The sequence below is a fragment of the Syzygium oleosum genome, unplaced genomic scaffold, assembly GCF_021117445.2.
Source record: "Syzygium oleosum isolate NSW1041296 unplaced genomic scaffold, Sole_v2.1 Sole_v2.01, whole genome shotgun sequence".
In the NCBI taxonomy this organism is placed as follows: Eukaryota; Viridiplantae; Streptophyta; class Magnoliopsida; order Myrtales; family Myrtaceae; genus Syzygium; species Syzygium oleosum.
Window position 1 is genome coordinate 5,046,262 of NW_026607485.1, and position 12,894 is coordinate 5,059,155.

Sequence of the window (12,894 nt, forward strand, 5' to 3'; positions counted from 1 at the left end):
ATTTCGAAATATTTTCATATTCTTCTTTCTTCTTTTCCTTTCTTTTTTTTTTCCTCTCTTTTTTTCCTCCTCCTCTGATGGCCGGCGAGAGCTGGCCTCGCTTGAGCGACCGGCCAGAGGCGAGGGCCGGCGAGGTCGGGCCTTGCCCATGGTCGACAAGGGGCCCTCACCTCTGGCTGGTCGCCGAGATCCGGTGACTAGCTAGAGGAAGAAGGAAAGGAAGGAAAAAAAAAAAGAAAGAGAAAGAAAATTAAAAAAAGGAAAAATAAAAGAAAATATAAAAACATTTGAAATTTTATTAAAATACAATTGAAAGTTGTCCACGTCTGGTCATGTCACATAGGCCCACCGGCGTCCACATCAGCAATATCTAGTCAAAATTAACCGGAAGGATTGAATTGGCTCTAGGTCAAAAGGTTTATGACTAAATTGGCATCATTAAAAATTTTAGGACTAAATTGGTACTAATACAAATATGTTTAAGACTTTTCTGACACTTTTCCCCGTATATGTGTGCCTCGATATTGTTTATAATACTAAGGTAATATGTATATCGACAAATATGGTACCAAAATAAAGTATTGCAATTTGTAATCATATAATTTGGTGTTACATAATCATGACTGATAAATTAAAGAATAAATGATTTCTATAACTATAAAGTATGTATATTTTATCTATTGGCCCGACTCTATTAGAAAGCACAAACTTGAAGTCGGGTCCCGCTTTTAACCATAACTCTTTTTTTGTCTTGCAAAAAATTATCAACTTTCACTCCATACCAAATCCGACCCCTCCCATTATCAAAAAGCACAAATTTTCTTTTTCCACGTTAGCTCGGGCGGACATTTTCCTCCCCTTTCTTCTCCTTCTTCCTTTCACTTTCCCCATGGACAACAATCGGACCACGGCTCGCCTTCCACTAATGTGAACACGGACGAAGCCCAGGCGCCGCCACACGCCGGTCACTGCCAATGACATGAGATTGCCCCGACGCCGTTTCGTTCGAAACCGAATCGCGGATTTTAGTAAACATCAACCATCAGCACGAATTGACCAAACTCTCAATAAAACAAGTGCCAATGACAGCGATTCACGAAGCCCTTCACATCTCGGAATAATTAACGAACGAATGGTTGCTAATAAGTCGACAGGAGGGCACTTAGGATTACGTAAGTGCTTGCGACATCTGATGGAGACAGGCGACATTTCTTGATATTCTGTTTTTTTGGGGGTCGAAATGGCCTTGCACGTGCCTCCTGTTGAGCGTTTTTCTTTTTTTTGGTCATACCTCCTGTTGAGTGTTGACCACCACGTTAAGTAGACTAATCTCTTCTTGAAGCATCAGATCGCCCTTACCATGATTTAACTGTGGAATTATATCGATACATTTATATATACGCACACATATATAATCAAAATATACATAACCAACTATTTTAAATATTATTTATCGGAACATTCATAATTATAAAAGATCTATTACCAAAATATAAATGGGATAAATACATTGGAAGAAGTCCTAAAACTTGTCATGAAAGTGCAATTGAGTTCTAAAACTTAACAAAGCACAATTAAGTCCTGAAACTTGTCACGAAAGTGTAATGGAGTCCTAAAAACTTAATAAATTGATCCAATTAACTCCATCTGTTGATAGCGCTTTTTTAAAATTTTAGGATCCGATTATACTTTCGTGATAAGTTTTAGGACTTGACGGCACTTTTTGAAATTTTTAAAACCCGATTGTACTTTTAGGAATTTTAGTGCGCTTATCCCAATATAAATTGAAAATCTCATACCTAAAATACGTAAGAATCGTCGGTTGGAGATTTAGTTGAGGTGATGTGGCATTACATATATAATGATGCAACTGTCGACACTCCTGAATCATGTCAAATATTGTGCACAAAATTTTCAATTTCAGTGTTCAAAGCTGGGCGTGACTTATTGGTTCAGCAGCCTCGGCCACAAGATTCTCCATTAACGCTAATGAGCTCAAAGCTACGAAAGTCAACAAGTTGACTTTTGCAACAACAAAAAAATGTTTGAAGAGATTCACATTACAACTCTCAAAACCTCCATAGAAAGATCAAAATGTAGATTAATCATGTCCAATCAACTCAAATTAGTGGGAAAATTTCGAATTTTATGGGATTAATTTGGACCATTTCAATTACTTGATTTAATTAACAAGCATTCGAGATTTTTATGTAAATGTGAATCTCTTCAAACACTTGCATAAATGCGCCATTTGTAGAATGATAGGTGTGATTTTTAAGGTTAATTTGAGTGAGAAAATTCGAAACAAAAATGTCAATAGATCCACCTTAAAACACACAAAACATCTTTCCACCTCAAAAGTTTTGTGCGAAAATCGCCACGTAACACTAGCACTTTAAAGTGAATAACAACTATATCTATTTATACACATTGAAAAAATCGTCGTCACACGTATATAATATCAATACGTGACCGTATACACGTTGCCGACGTAACTACTTTATAAACTACACATACGATGTCAACTTGAACGCAATGTTTCTCATTATACAACCATGTAAAATTGAAGTTTTACTTAAAATTAACTCAAAGCGCACGCGGTTTCCCCCTAATCTGCCTATCATTAGCAAGATACATGCGTAAGGGTGCGTATATTTAAATAAAATCTTTTAATCTCTAGTTTCAAAACAAGAACAAGAACAAGCTAGCTCCATACTATAAAATTATATATTTCCACATCTATCTTAGCTTTGAAAACGAAGGGTGTGTCGTCGGTGGGGAAATCTATTATCTACCTATCTCGAGCCCCACCCAATTGCAAAAATAATGACGACAGATCAAAGGCTTTCGTGGCAAATTAGGACAAAGTCTTCGATGATATAATTGGTCATTTGCGCAAGCAAAAAAAATTAAATTTAAAAAAAATTGGGGATTTTCCTCTTTTAATTTAACGATAATTTAATTAGCGGGAGTTGGAATCTTGATGTCAATGGGGGGATGTCGATAAAAGAAACCGCTTGGCTTGCCTAAAGCGACAGGTCAGCTTCTTGCCTTGTCCCTTGACCCTAATCAAGAAAGAAGATTATGATTAGTAATCTTGAAGAAAGGAAAAAAAAACTATTTATATCGATGTATATAGTCTCTACTCAACTTGGTTTTGCATAAAATAATATTGAAATTTCTCTCTTGAGTGCTTAATGTGGGCAAGAATTTCATCCCTTGACGTTATGATAAACATGGAATTTCGAACCCTAATTAACAACACAAGCAAAGGTCAGAAAGCATCGATTGTCATTGCATGGACCATAGTAATAATAAGGGACTGTAGGTGCTATTGGAGCATCACATGACCGTCCATCCGGTCGATCATGAAATATCGAGTCTTACGAACTTTAATTTTGGAAAGGGTTAATACCACGAAAAACCCTAAACTGATACACTTGTGACACATTTACCCCAAACTATTTTTTTACCATAAAAAACCCCAAACTGGTACACCTGTGACAATTTTACCATGAACTATTTTTTTGACCACCAAAAACCCCAAACTGGTACACCTGTGACAATTTTACCCTGAACTTACCACAAAAAACCCCAAACTGGTACATATGTGACAATTTTACCCTGAATTAAAATTTTAATATCATTTTTTTTATTTTTTTCGAATTTTTATTTATTCTTTATTCTTTTCTTTTCTTTTTTTTCATTTTCAAACTCTAGCGGCGACCGGCCAGAGGCGGAAGCCGACGAGGGCCGCCCTCGCCGGCGTCGGGCGAGGGCGAGGGCCGTCCGAGGGCGACCCTCGCCTGCGTCGGGCGAGGGCCGCCCGACGCCGGTGAGGGCGGTCCTCGCTCGATACCGGCGAGTCCGGCCCTCGCTGGCTTCCGCCTCTGGCCGGTCGCCGGATCGGCCACCGGCTAGAGGTTGAAGGTGAAGGAAAAAAAAAAGAAAAGAAAAGAAAAGAAAAAAGAAAAAATTCAAAAAAATAAAAAAAATAATAAGGTGCTATTGGAGCATCACATGACCGTCCATCCGGTCGATCATGAAATATCGAGTCTTACGAACTTTAATTTTGGAAAATATCTCGATGACAGTCGGCATTACATGATTGGCTGGGTGGAGGGACAAATCGTGCTCCGTATTTGTTAGAAAATCCAAGTTGAAAGTTTAAACCAATAGGTGAACATAGATCACATGTATATAAAGACTATATAAGCTCTATAAACAAGCATTGTGGGTACTTTAACATGCCTTCTCACATACAAGCTGGATTAAGAACGATATGTGGAATTTGACGAACGGGGTGGCCGCATACGCATAATAAGCGACAAGTCAAGTTCTTGCCTCCTCAACTTGTTTGTTCCTTTCGACCCAAAAAAAAAAACTTGTTTGTCCCTTGACCCTAATCAAGAAAGACCATTTAATTTTGAAGAAAAAAAAATAATTTATATCGATGTATAATAGTCTCTACTAAACGTGGTTTTGCATAAAATAATATTGAAATTTCTCTTGAGTGCTTAATGTGGGGAAGAATTTCATCCCCCGACGTTATGATAAACATGGAATTTCAAACCCTAATTAACAACACAAGCAAAAGTCAGAAAGCATCGATTGTCATTGCATGGACCATAGTAATAAGGGACTGAAGGTGCTATTGGAGCATCACGCGACCGCCCATCCGGTCGATCATGAAATATCGAGTCCTGCGAACTTTAATTTTGGAAAATATATCGATGATAGTCGGCATTACATGATTGGCTGGGTGGAGGGACACATCGTGCTCCGTGAGCACTTAAAAATTTGTAAAAAAATCCAACCTAAAAATTTAAACCTATAGCTGGACGTAAATCATATGTATAAACTCCGTAAACAAGCATTGTGGGTACTTTAACACCCCTTCTCACATATAAGCCGGATTATGAACGATACCTAGAATTTGACAAACGAGGTGGCCGTATACACAAAATAACCTGGGACAGAACCCGAGTCTAATACCATGTTAGAAAATCCAAGCTGTAATTTTAAGGCAATAGGAGAGGGAAGATCACATGCATACACGTACGCGAAACAAGTCGAGACAGAACCCGATTCTGATACCATTGAAAGCTTAAGTCGATATATGAAAGGAGATCACGTGTATATAAAGATTTCATAAATCACGTATACATATAAGCGATATGTGATACTCTAATAAAAATATCGAAACATGAGTTTGAATTGGCCACTCAACCAAATTGCGAGAATATTTTCATTCTTTTTTATATATTATTCAAAGTTTGGATTCATGCCACATGCAACTAACACGTCTTTTTTTTGTCAAAGAATTTGAACTTTAGTTACAACAGAACCTAGAAATCCTAGGGATGAGATGGTGAGTGAAACCTACCCTAAGACGACAAACATTAAGCATAACCGGTTTCACCTCCCCCTGATGCAAGAAGTTTCGTTAGGTCTCCATTTGGGAACTGCTTTCCCAAGGAGTTTGGACTGAAAAATCCTTTGAGGCAAATACAGTTTGGCAAATTTTTTGGAAGAACTTTGGGAAGATGTGGTTGCATTTTCAAAGGTCTCTCACTTAGCCCGAGATAGGTCCGAAAGTGCTTTGAACTTTGAGCATTTCCAGAATGCAACTGCATTATTTTCTTTTAACTTTAATATCACTAAATTTTCAGAATTCCGAAAATGGCCCTACCTCACGTGATGTCACCAGCGAAGGTTAGTCGTCGGCAGGCCGCCAGCAAGCCTCTCTAGTAGCGAGGCTAGATATGGCTGCTGGCACCAAATCTGGCTCGTTAGCAGCCACATTTGGCCTTTCCGAAGTCTTGATTGGCCGTTCGTCGGCCTCTGAGTCCTTCGCTGGTTTTTGAGTTTTTTTTTTAGGGAAAAAAATTAAAAGTGTTTTACAAAGTATGATTTTTCCAAACACTATTTAAACCAAAATTGTTTCGCGCACTTTTAAATTACAATTTCCCAAACACTACTTGCAATTCAAAAACCCCCTTTAATCCAAAGGCTTTTAAGGTATTTTCCTCTTCAAAAAATCCATTTATCTTCATGTGTTTCTAGGGCTATATATTTTTTTTATTTTCGGCTGATTCAAGCAACTGTTTTTCCCCACTCCCCCTCATGCTTAGACTGGCATGTTTCTTTTTATTCAGTACTAAACATGAAAATATTTAATTTGAGAGGCAAATAGGATCTAAAAATATTCGAACTCAAGACCTCCTATTCTGATATCATGTGAAATTTTTGTAGAACCACTATCAACTGCTCTAAAAGTTTAAGTTATTATATGAAATCTTGATTTATTATTTAAGTATTCTAACACTGTTGTAGGTTTGATTTTCCCACGTTCTGATGTTTGCCTCCGTTACGCAAGAGTTTCTTCTTGCGGGTTCTGCCCCTCGCGATTATTGAGCTGAGTTCACCTCGTGCTTATCGACGTTTTCCACTGCGTCATCGACAATACTAGGAAAGATACGTCGGTCTCTTTCGTACTCTCTCCTCCTCCTCCTCCTTCCTTTTTTCTTGTCAATTCTTGAACTCGGATCGCGCGTGAAACGATGCCCAAAGGTCAAATTGCATCCCCCAATAGCATCTCCACCGGATCCCTACTGACTGGATCATCCATCACAGGTTCGCGGATCTTAGGATCCCTGGGTCCCTTGCCCTTCCAGATACCTTAAGAAACAGCCTTTGAACAGTCACTCTTTTGACAGGAACCCCACTCTGTCTAATCATCCCCACTATTTTATTGCCTTATTGCAAGCTATATATACGTGAACACTTTGCTCGCAAATCACGGCTTTTTGCCACGTAAAACGATCCCCCTGTCCCTCTCTCCGTGTGTCTGTTGTTACTTCGTTGCCGTTTCTTGATTTCAGATACCTTCTCTCTCACTCCAAGCCACCAAGAATATTCATCCCAAAATTCCCACATCCGGACCGAGCAAAGATCCAAAGAGGAGAGAAGATTCGATTCAAACTCCCTGAAAACTTTCCATAGCGAAAAGTGTGCTGGAGTTCAAGACCAGAAGGTAGGAAAAACTGGAGCCTTTCGAATTAACCTCCTCGTCCTGCTTCTTCACAGACGACCTCAAGCGTTGTCCACTTGCGTGACGGGGAGTTACGTTCAGATTCGAAGCGAGCAACCGACAGAATTTCCCTGTTGCAAAGCTCTCCTTCTGGTTCGCCCCTGGCACTTGCCCTCCTGGTCTCTTTCTATTCGTTTCCTGAAGAACACAAAGCTCGCAGAACAGAGTGAAACAGAGAGGACATAAAGAAGAAGAAGAAGAAAAGGAAAAGATCGAAACTTGACATGGCTTTGTACGCTCCCAACTCGAGTTTTCCACATGGGTCCGATTTTTTCAACGTGTTCGGTGCGTTCCCGCGCGATTTTGGTGGGATCAATGGCGTCCCGCGAGGCGGGTCTCTGGTGTTGGACAGTGAGAAGAGTGAGCTCGTGAAGGCTCCGGTTGGCGTGGCCAAGAAGGGGGTTTCGCAGGAGAAGGCCGTGGCGGCCATGAAGAGTCATAGCGAGGCCGAGAGGAGGAGGAGAGAGAGGATCAATTCTCATCTCAACACTCTCCGTGGACTCGTCCCCGGCACCGAAAAGGTACTCTTCGTTTCCAATTTGCCCCTTTTGCAACAAAAAAAAAAGTCACTCGTAGGTGTTCTCATTTATTGATATGCAACTTAGATTCTTGTCTTCGACCCGGTTTATGAATTTTGCCATGAGGGTCAGAGTGGAGGCTGGTCGACTGGTTTAAATTGAGTGCTAGATGTTATAAGTTTGTCATTTGGATTACTATGTTTGTGTTTTTCCATGGCAATTTAGCGAATGATTTCGATTTCGCCATTTGTGTTATATAACTGAAGCATTTGGTAATTGGTGATGCGAAGCAGTGAGAAACTGATATTAACTTATATTAACTGTCTTTTGGATTCAATTGGTAGATTGTTTTCCTGTAATCGCGGTGCCTGCTGGGCATTTTAGATTTCCTCAATGTCTGATAGATTGTACAGAGGGAATTTATTTGTTTGGTTCTAGTTTTTTTACACAGCATGGAGTTAGGCCTGACATTTTGGTGGAGTAGAGGAATTTTCAACTGAATCAATAGATGATGATTTGTTTGAGAACAAGGGAATCTCATTGCAAACTTCTGTGTTGGGTTGGAATAAGTATATCCAGAAGCAATACACAACACTCTGAAATCATCTACCTAATTCCCTAAAAATGCCTTGAGGAGCTGAAACTTTCCGAATATACTTTTTCATTTTGTTTGTTACCTAACGTTTTGCTACAGTTTTTCTTTATGGTTCTTGAATCCTTCTAAAGCACAAGAGGAAAATTTGCTTAGCTTATAAAACTTATATGAAGGTTCATCTAATGTCCGGTTTAGTGTAGTTAGTTTAATGCAAATCGGCGTCTTTTTTCTGCATAACTCGCCCACAGTGGAAAGTTAGGTCTGACTTGGCCATCACTAGTGTCAACTTGGAAATAATTTATTATTAATCCCTCCCTGTTGCAATTACGTCTGGCCATTACATATATTCAATGGAACTTTGTATGGTGCATGATTTATGTGATTTTTATATGTAATTGGCAGGATAGTTTAACAGTTGGTGGAGTGAAGTAGACGGCATAGTCTACTTTGCCTGTTTACATTTCCTGATGAGGTTGTTTTGTATCATGGAGTGAAGAAGACAAAAATTAGGCTGCTCCTAATAAAACAGAAAATCAAGCAGAGGACAAGATTTAAGAAAAGAAATGCATGCCGGCAATGTCTGTCTGCATATGAACATTTCCTATTCAGAGACGAATCGGAACAAAATGTCTGAGGTGGCTTGGAAGCTGTTCTGCCTAATGTTATAATGGGTTACAAGTCAAAGACTCATTAAGAAATTGAAGCTCTAACTTCTTGGTTGGTTCAACGTCTAGTTAAGTGGATAATCATGTGTTTGTTTAGTAAGAAGTGGCCCTATAAAGACATTTGCAAGCTTAAACTAATTTTATCTATTGCTGTCAGCTTCTGATGTCGGTTGAAGGCCATATCTAATTGTAGTTTAAGCAATAATTAGTGGGGCACCAAGCCAACTGTGGCATGGATTACATCATCGAGTTTACCTTTTCGGAGTATTATTGCAAATCATATACGGGAATTCATCAATTTAATAGTAAACTTACTTTGTGTAGTCATTAATAAAAGATACCAATGGCTACCTGGAAGATTCATTGTTAGACTTCCAGCCGTGAACAATATTTTATGTCCTTAAACGATATATATATTTTCTTTCAGCTCGACCCCACCCGTTCTTTGATATTTCCATCAGTATTTTGTGATCCTGTAAGACTAGAATATACAATTGTGTAAAACATATAATATATTTGGTCATATGATTGGTTTGGATCCTGACTTTGAGTTGCCATGGCAATTAGAGATTCTGTGTTATAATTTAGCGCAGTTGACTCTCCTCGACATTTATATTCTATAGATATGCAGATGCTTTGGTGGTTGACTTAATTTTTTTGGGGAAAGAAACTACAGAAAGTCAATGGATCTGAACTAGTCCTGCTATTGTCGTGCCATATTTTCCATTAGTGAAGCTTGCATTCATAATCTGGAAAGTCAAATCTCTGTAGTATGCAGCAGAGCTGTTAGGGACATCTAAATTTGACTGGACAATCACTATGAACTTTGCCAATCTCAATTTCTCCATGTTCACCGAACTTAAATCCTGTTCTTAATAGATGGACAAGGCTGCGCTACTTGCTGAGGTCGTGAACCAAGTGAAAGAACTGAAGAAGAACGCCATCGAAGCGAGCAAAGGCCTCCTTGTGCCGGCGGATGCTGATGAGATAACAGTTGAACCGTGTGGTGACGGAGCAAGAGATGATGCGTTTTCCTTCAGGGCATCCATCTGTTGCGATTACCAACCTGAGCTGCTGTCCGATATGAGGCGATCTCTCCAGGCTCTTCCCCTGAAGATAGTGACGGCCGAGATCTCAACCCTTGAAGGCCGGTTGAAAAATGCGTTTGTCTTCAGCAGCTCTGCGGAAGAGCACAAAAATAGCGATTCCGAGGCATGCCAAAGTTTAATGAGCTCGGTTCGCCAGGCTCTGAGTTCTCTTCTCGAGAAAAGTTCTGTCTTGCCGGAGTACTCCCCAAGGACGACAATCCCGAGCAAGAGGCGTCGACTCTCGTCCTTTGATTCGTCGAGTTCTTCGTCCTGAGAGACGAGGTCTCATTGTTAGACGCCATGAACGAAATCTCCTTTTTGTTCACTGAAGAGAAAATTGTAAATCAATGAGATGGATAGGAAATGGGTCGAAGACAGATGCGTGCCGTCATCGATCAAAGTCGTAGCTTGCTGCCGGCAATTTAATCTCGGCGGGGTGGCAAATGTTGTAGTACTATACTTTTAGATCTGCAATATCCTTAAGACATGGACATGTCTTATTTTTGGACCGTTCGTGGTTATGGTGCTATAGAGTGTTGTACTTTTTCAGCTAAATTTGTAATAAGTTGATAGTACGGCTTGTCTTCTCTCCGAGCAAAGTAAATTTCAAATGCATCTGTTCTTCACTAATAATAAGATAGAAATATAGAAGTTCATTAACAAAAATGATACATGATACAATTAAGTCTCTTGTCAACTGTCCATTTTGTTTAATTATCTACTCAATATCTACGATATCGAAATGGTTAAAGTATAATAATTTTAGGATATTTCGGGCAATTTTCTGAAAGTACGAAGAAATGATTGCGTTTAAGCACCGTTGTACGATAGCGTCCATGACAAAGAATCATCTCAAGAGTTTTTAAGTCTTATCAAGCATTTAATGTAAAGTTGCTTGGAAGCTGACGGGATGTGTTAGCTTCGTGGAAAATTTAAAAAATATTTTACTAAAAATATCACTTATATAATTACAAAAATAAATAAAAAAGATATTTTCATCATCTATAAAAATATTTTTATATAAATTATCGTTGATGATGAAAATATTTTTCACCGATTAATTATTTCAAGCGATACAAATAATTATTTTTACGAGAATAATTTTTAAATTATTTATTTTTCACGAAATAAATGAAGCATAAATTTAACTATCCTGACAAATCTTTAGAGTTACTTTCTTATGCATTTTGACCAGGATTTCGTTGTCCAATCAAGTCCCACGGTATATGTTGGAAGGGCCCTATGTGTCTAGTTCGAATAAAATTAATCCTTTTAGAGGAAGTTATTGCCAAAATAGTAGGAGCCGGTCAGGAAGTTCAAGATCGAGTCTTTTAGATTTCTGTGTGATTATTGAGTCATATGCATTGTGGTCAATTTCTGGAGTCATAAGTAGATTATGCTTTCGTTTATGTTTTGTCCATGGATTGCTAGTCCTTGTCTTCGTAAGTAAAAGGGTCTTGTCTTGGGATTTGCCTAGGACGGGGGGGTTGTTTTGAGTTGAGTCTATAAACCCTGTAAGGCTTCCCTCAGATTAGGGGGTTTTGATTAATGAATTTCCTATTTGAACTCTCGGATTATAGTTTCACTTTAACTCTATATCTTTTTGATGGATTCAATTGAACTGTAAGTTACCTTCTTGAAAAATTATAAAAAAAGTCTTAAACCTATTGTACTTGTGCCAATTCAGTCCTACATATTTCAATTTGGCTAATTTAGTCCTAAGCTTTTTGACCATTTGTCAACTAGTCAATTCGGTCAATTTTAGCCAAAAAATCGCTAATATGGACATCGGCGTCCTACGTGGCATGGCCGGCGTTGATGTTGATAATTTTTAGTTTTTTAAATTCTTTAATAATTTTTCTTTTTCCTTTTTTTAATTGTTAATAGCCAGCGGGCTCAGGGACCTCTGCTGGCCACTCCGTTGGGGGCTGCCGGCCTTTAACAATAAAAGAAAAGAAAAGAAAAAAATTTCAAAAGTTTTTCACGTTAACGTCGAGTGTGCCATGTAGAACAGCTGACATTCACGTCATCAATTTCCAGCCAAAATTAGCCGGATGTATTACATTGGCAAATTGTCAAAAGATTTATAACTAAATTGGCTAAATTCTGACCAAAAAAACAAAAAAAAAAATTGGCTAAATTGAAAGATTTATAACTGAATTGACACAAATGCAATAGGTTTAAGTTTTTTTGGTAATTTTCCCGTTACATGCCTTGTATCCAAAAGTGGATTTCTTAGATAGTGAGAATCTATCTTATCATATAGCATTTTATCCCAAAATGGATTTCTTAGTTGGCAAACATTCATCTTGTCACATTAGTATTACCTTCTAAATCTCCAACCACTCCGAATTTTAGAAAGTTACATATTAATTATCCTTGAATTTTGGCACCACTTTGCAATAGCCTTCAAAATTTGAAAAATTAAAGGGTTTATATCACGAAAAATCCCAAATTGATACACTTGTGATAAATTTACCACAAACTAATTTTTTAACCACCAAAAATCCCAAATTGGTACATATATGATAAATTTACTCCAAGCTAATTTTTTTACCATAAAAAATCCCAAACTGGTATATGTATGACAAATTTACCTTCCATTAAATTGGATTAATATCACGAAAAATCACAAACTGGTACACCTATGACAAACAGAAAGTAAAACCCCAAACTGGTACACCCGTCAACTGCCATGTGTTATCCAACTTAGAAATTTGACAGTGAAATTTAATGAAAACTAACGGAGGGTAAATTGTTATATGTGTACCAGTTTGGGGTTTTTGATGATCAAAAAATTAGTTTGGAATAAATTTGTCACAAATGTACCAATTTGAGGTTTTTCATGTTATTAACCCAAAATTAAAAGTTACTCTCTAGAATTTTCATTTTGTCGTAATTGCTCAATTTTCATTTGCGCATAGCCGTTAATTAT

At 38.1% G+C, this 12,894-nt stretch overlaps 2 protein-coding genes across 2 annotated transcripts in view; one reads left to right on the top strand and one right to left on the bottom strand.

The window, feature by feature from the left end:
• LOC115684747 (14-3-3-like protein D) overlaps positions 1 to 12,894 on the bottom strand; it is a 52,899-nt gene that overhangs the window by 31,869 nt on the left and 8,136 nt on the right. The gene's annotated exons all lie outside the window — the stretch shown is intronic.
• LOC115684752 (transcription factor bHLH30-like) lies at positions 6,524 to 10,534 on the top strand. Its single transcript, XM_030609616.2, has 2 exons — positions 6,524 to 7,614; positions 9,751 to 10,534. Exons 1-2 carry the CDS (start codon positions 7,318 to 7,320, stop codon positions 10,231 to 10,233), a joined length of 780 nt encoding a protein of 259 aa, XP_030465476.2. The 5' UTR covers positions 6,524 to 7,317; the 3' UTR covers positions 10,234 to 10,534.

Excerpts from the sequence above, each read along its gene's own strand:
- LOC115684752 (XM_030609616.2), top strand. The coding sequence starts at position 7,318 with ATGGCTTTGTACGCTCCCAACTCGAGTTTTCCACATGGGTCCGATTTT. Across the intron at positions 7,615-9,750 it reads TCGTCCCCGGCACCGAAAAG|ATGGACAAGGCTGCGCTACT; the intron begins GTACTCTTCGTT and ends TGTTCTTAATAG.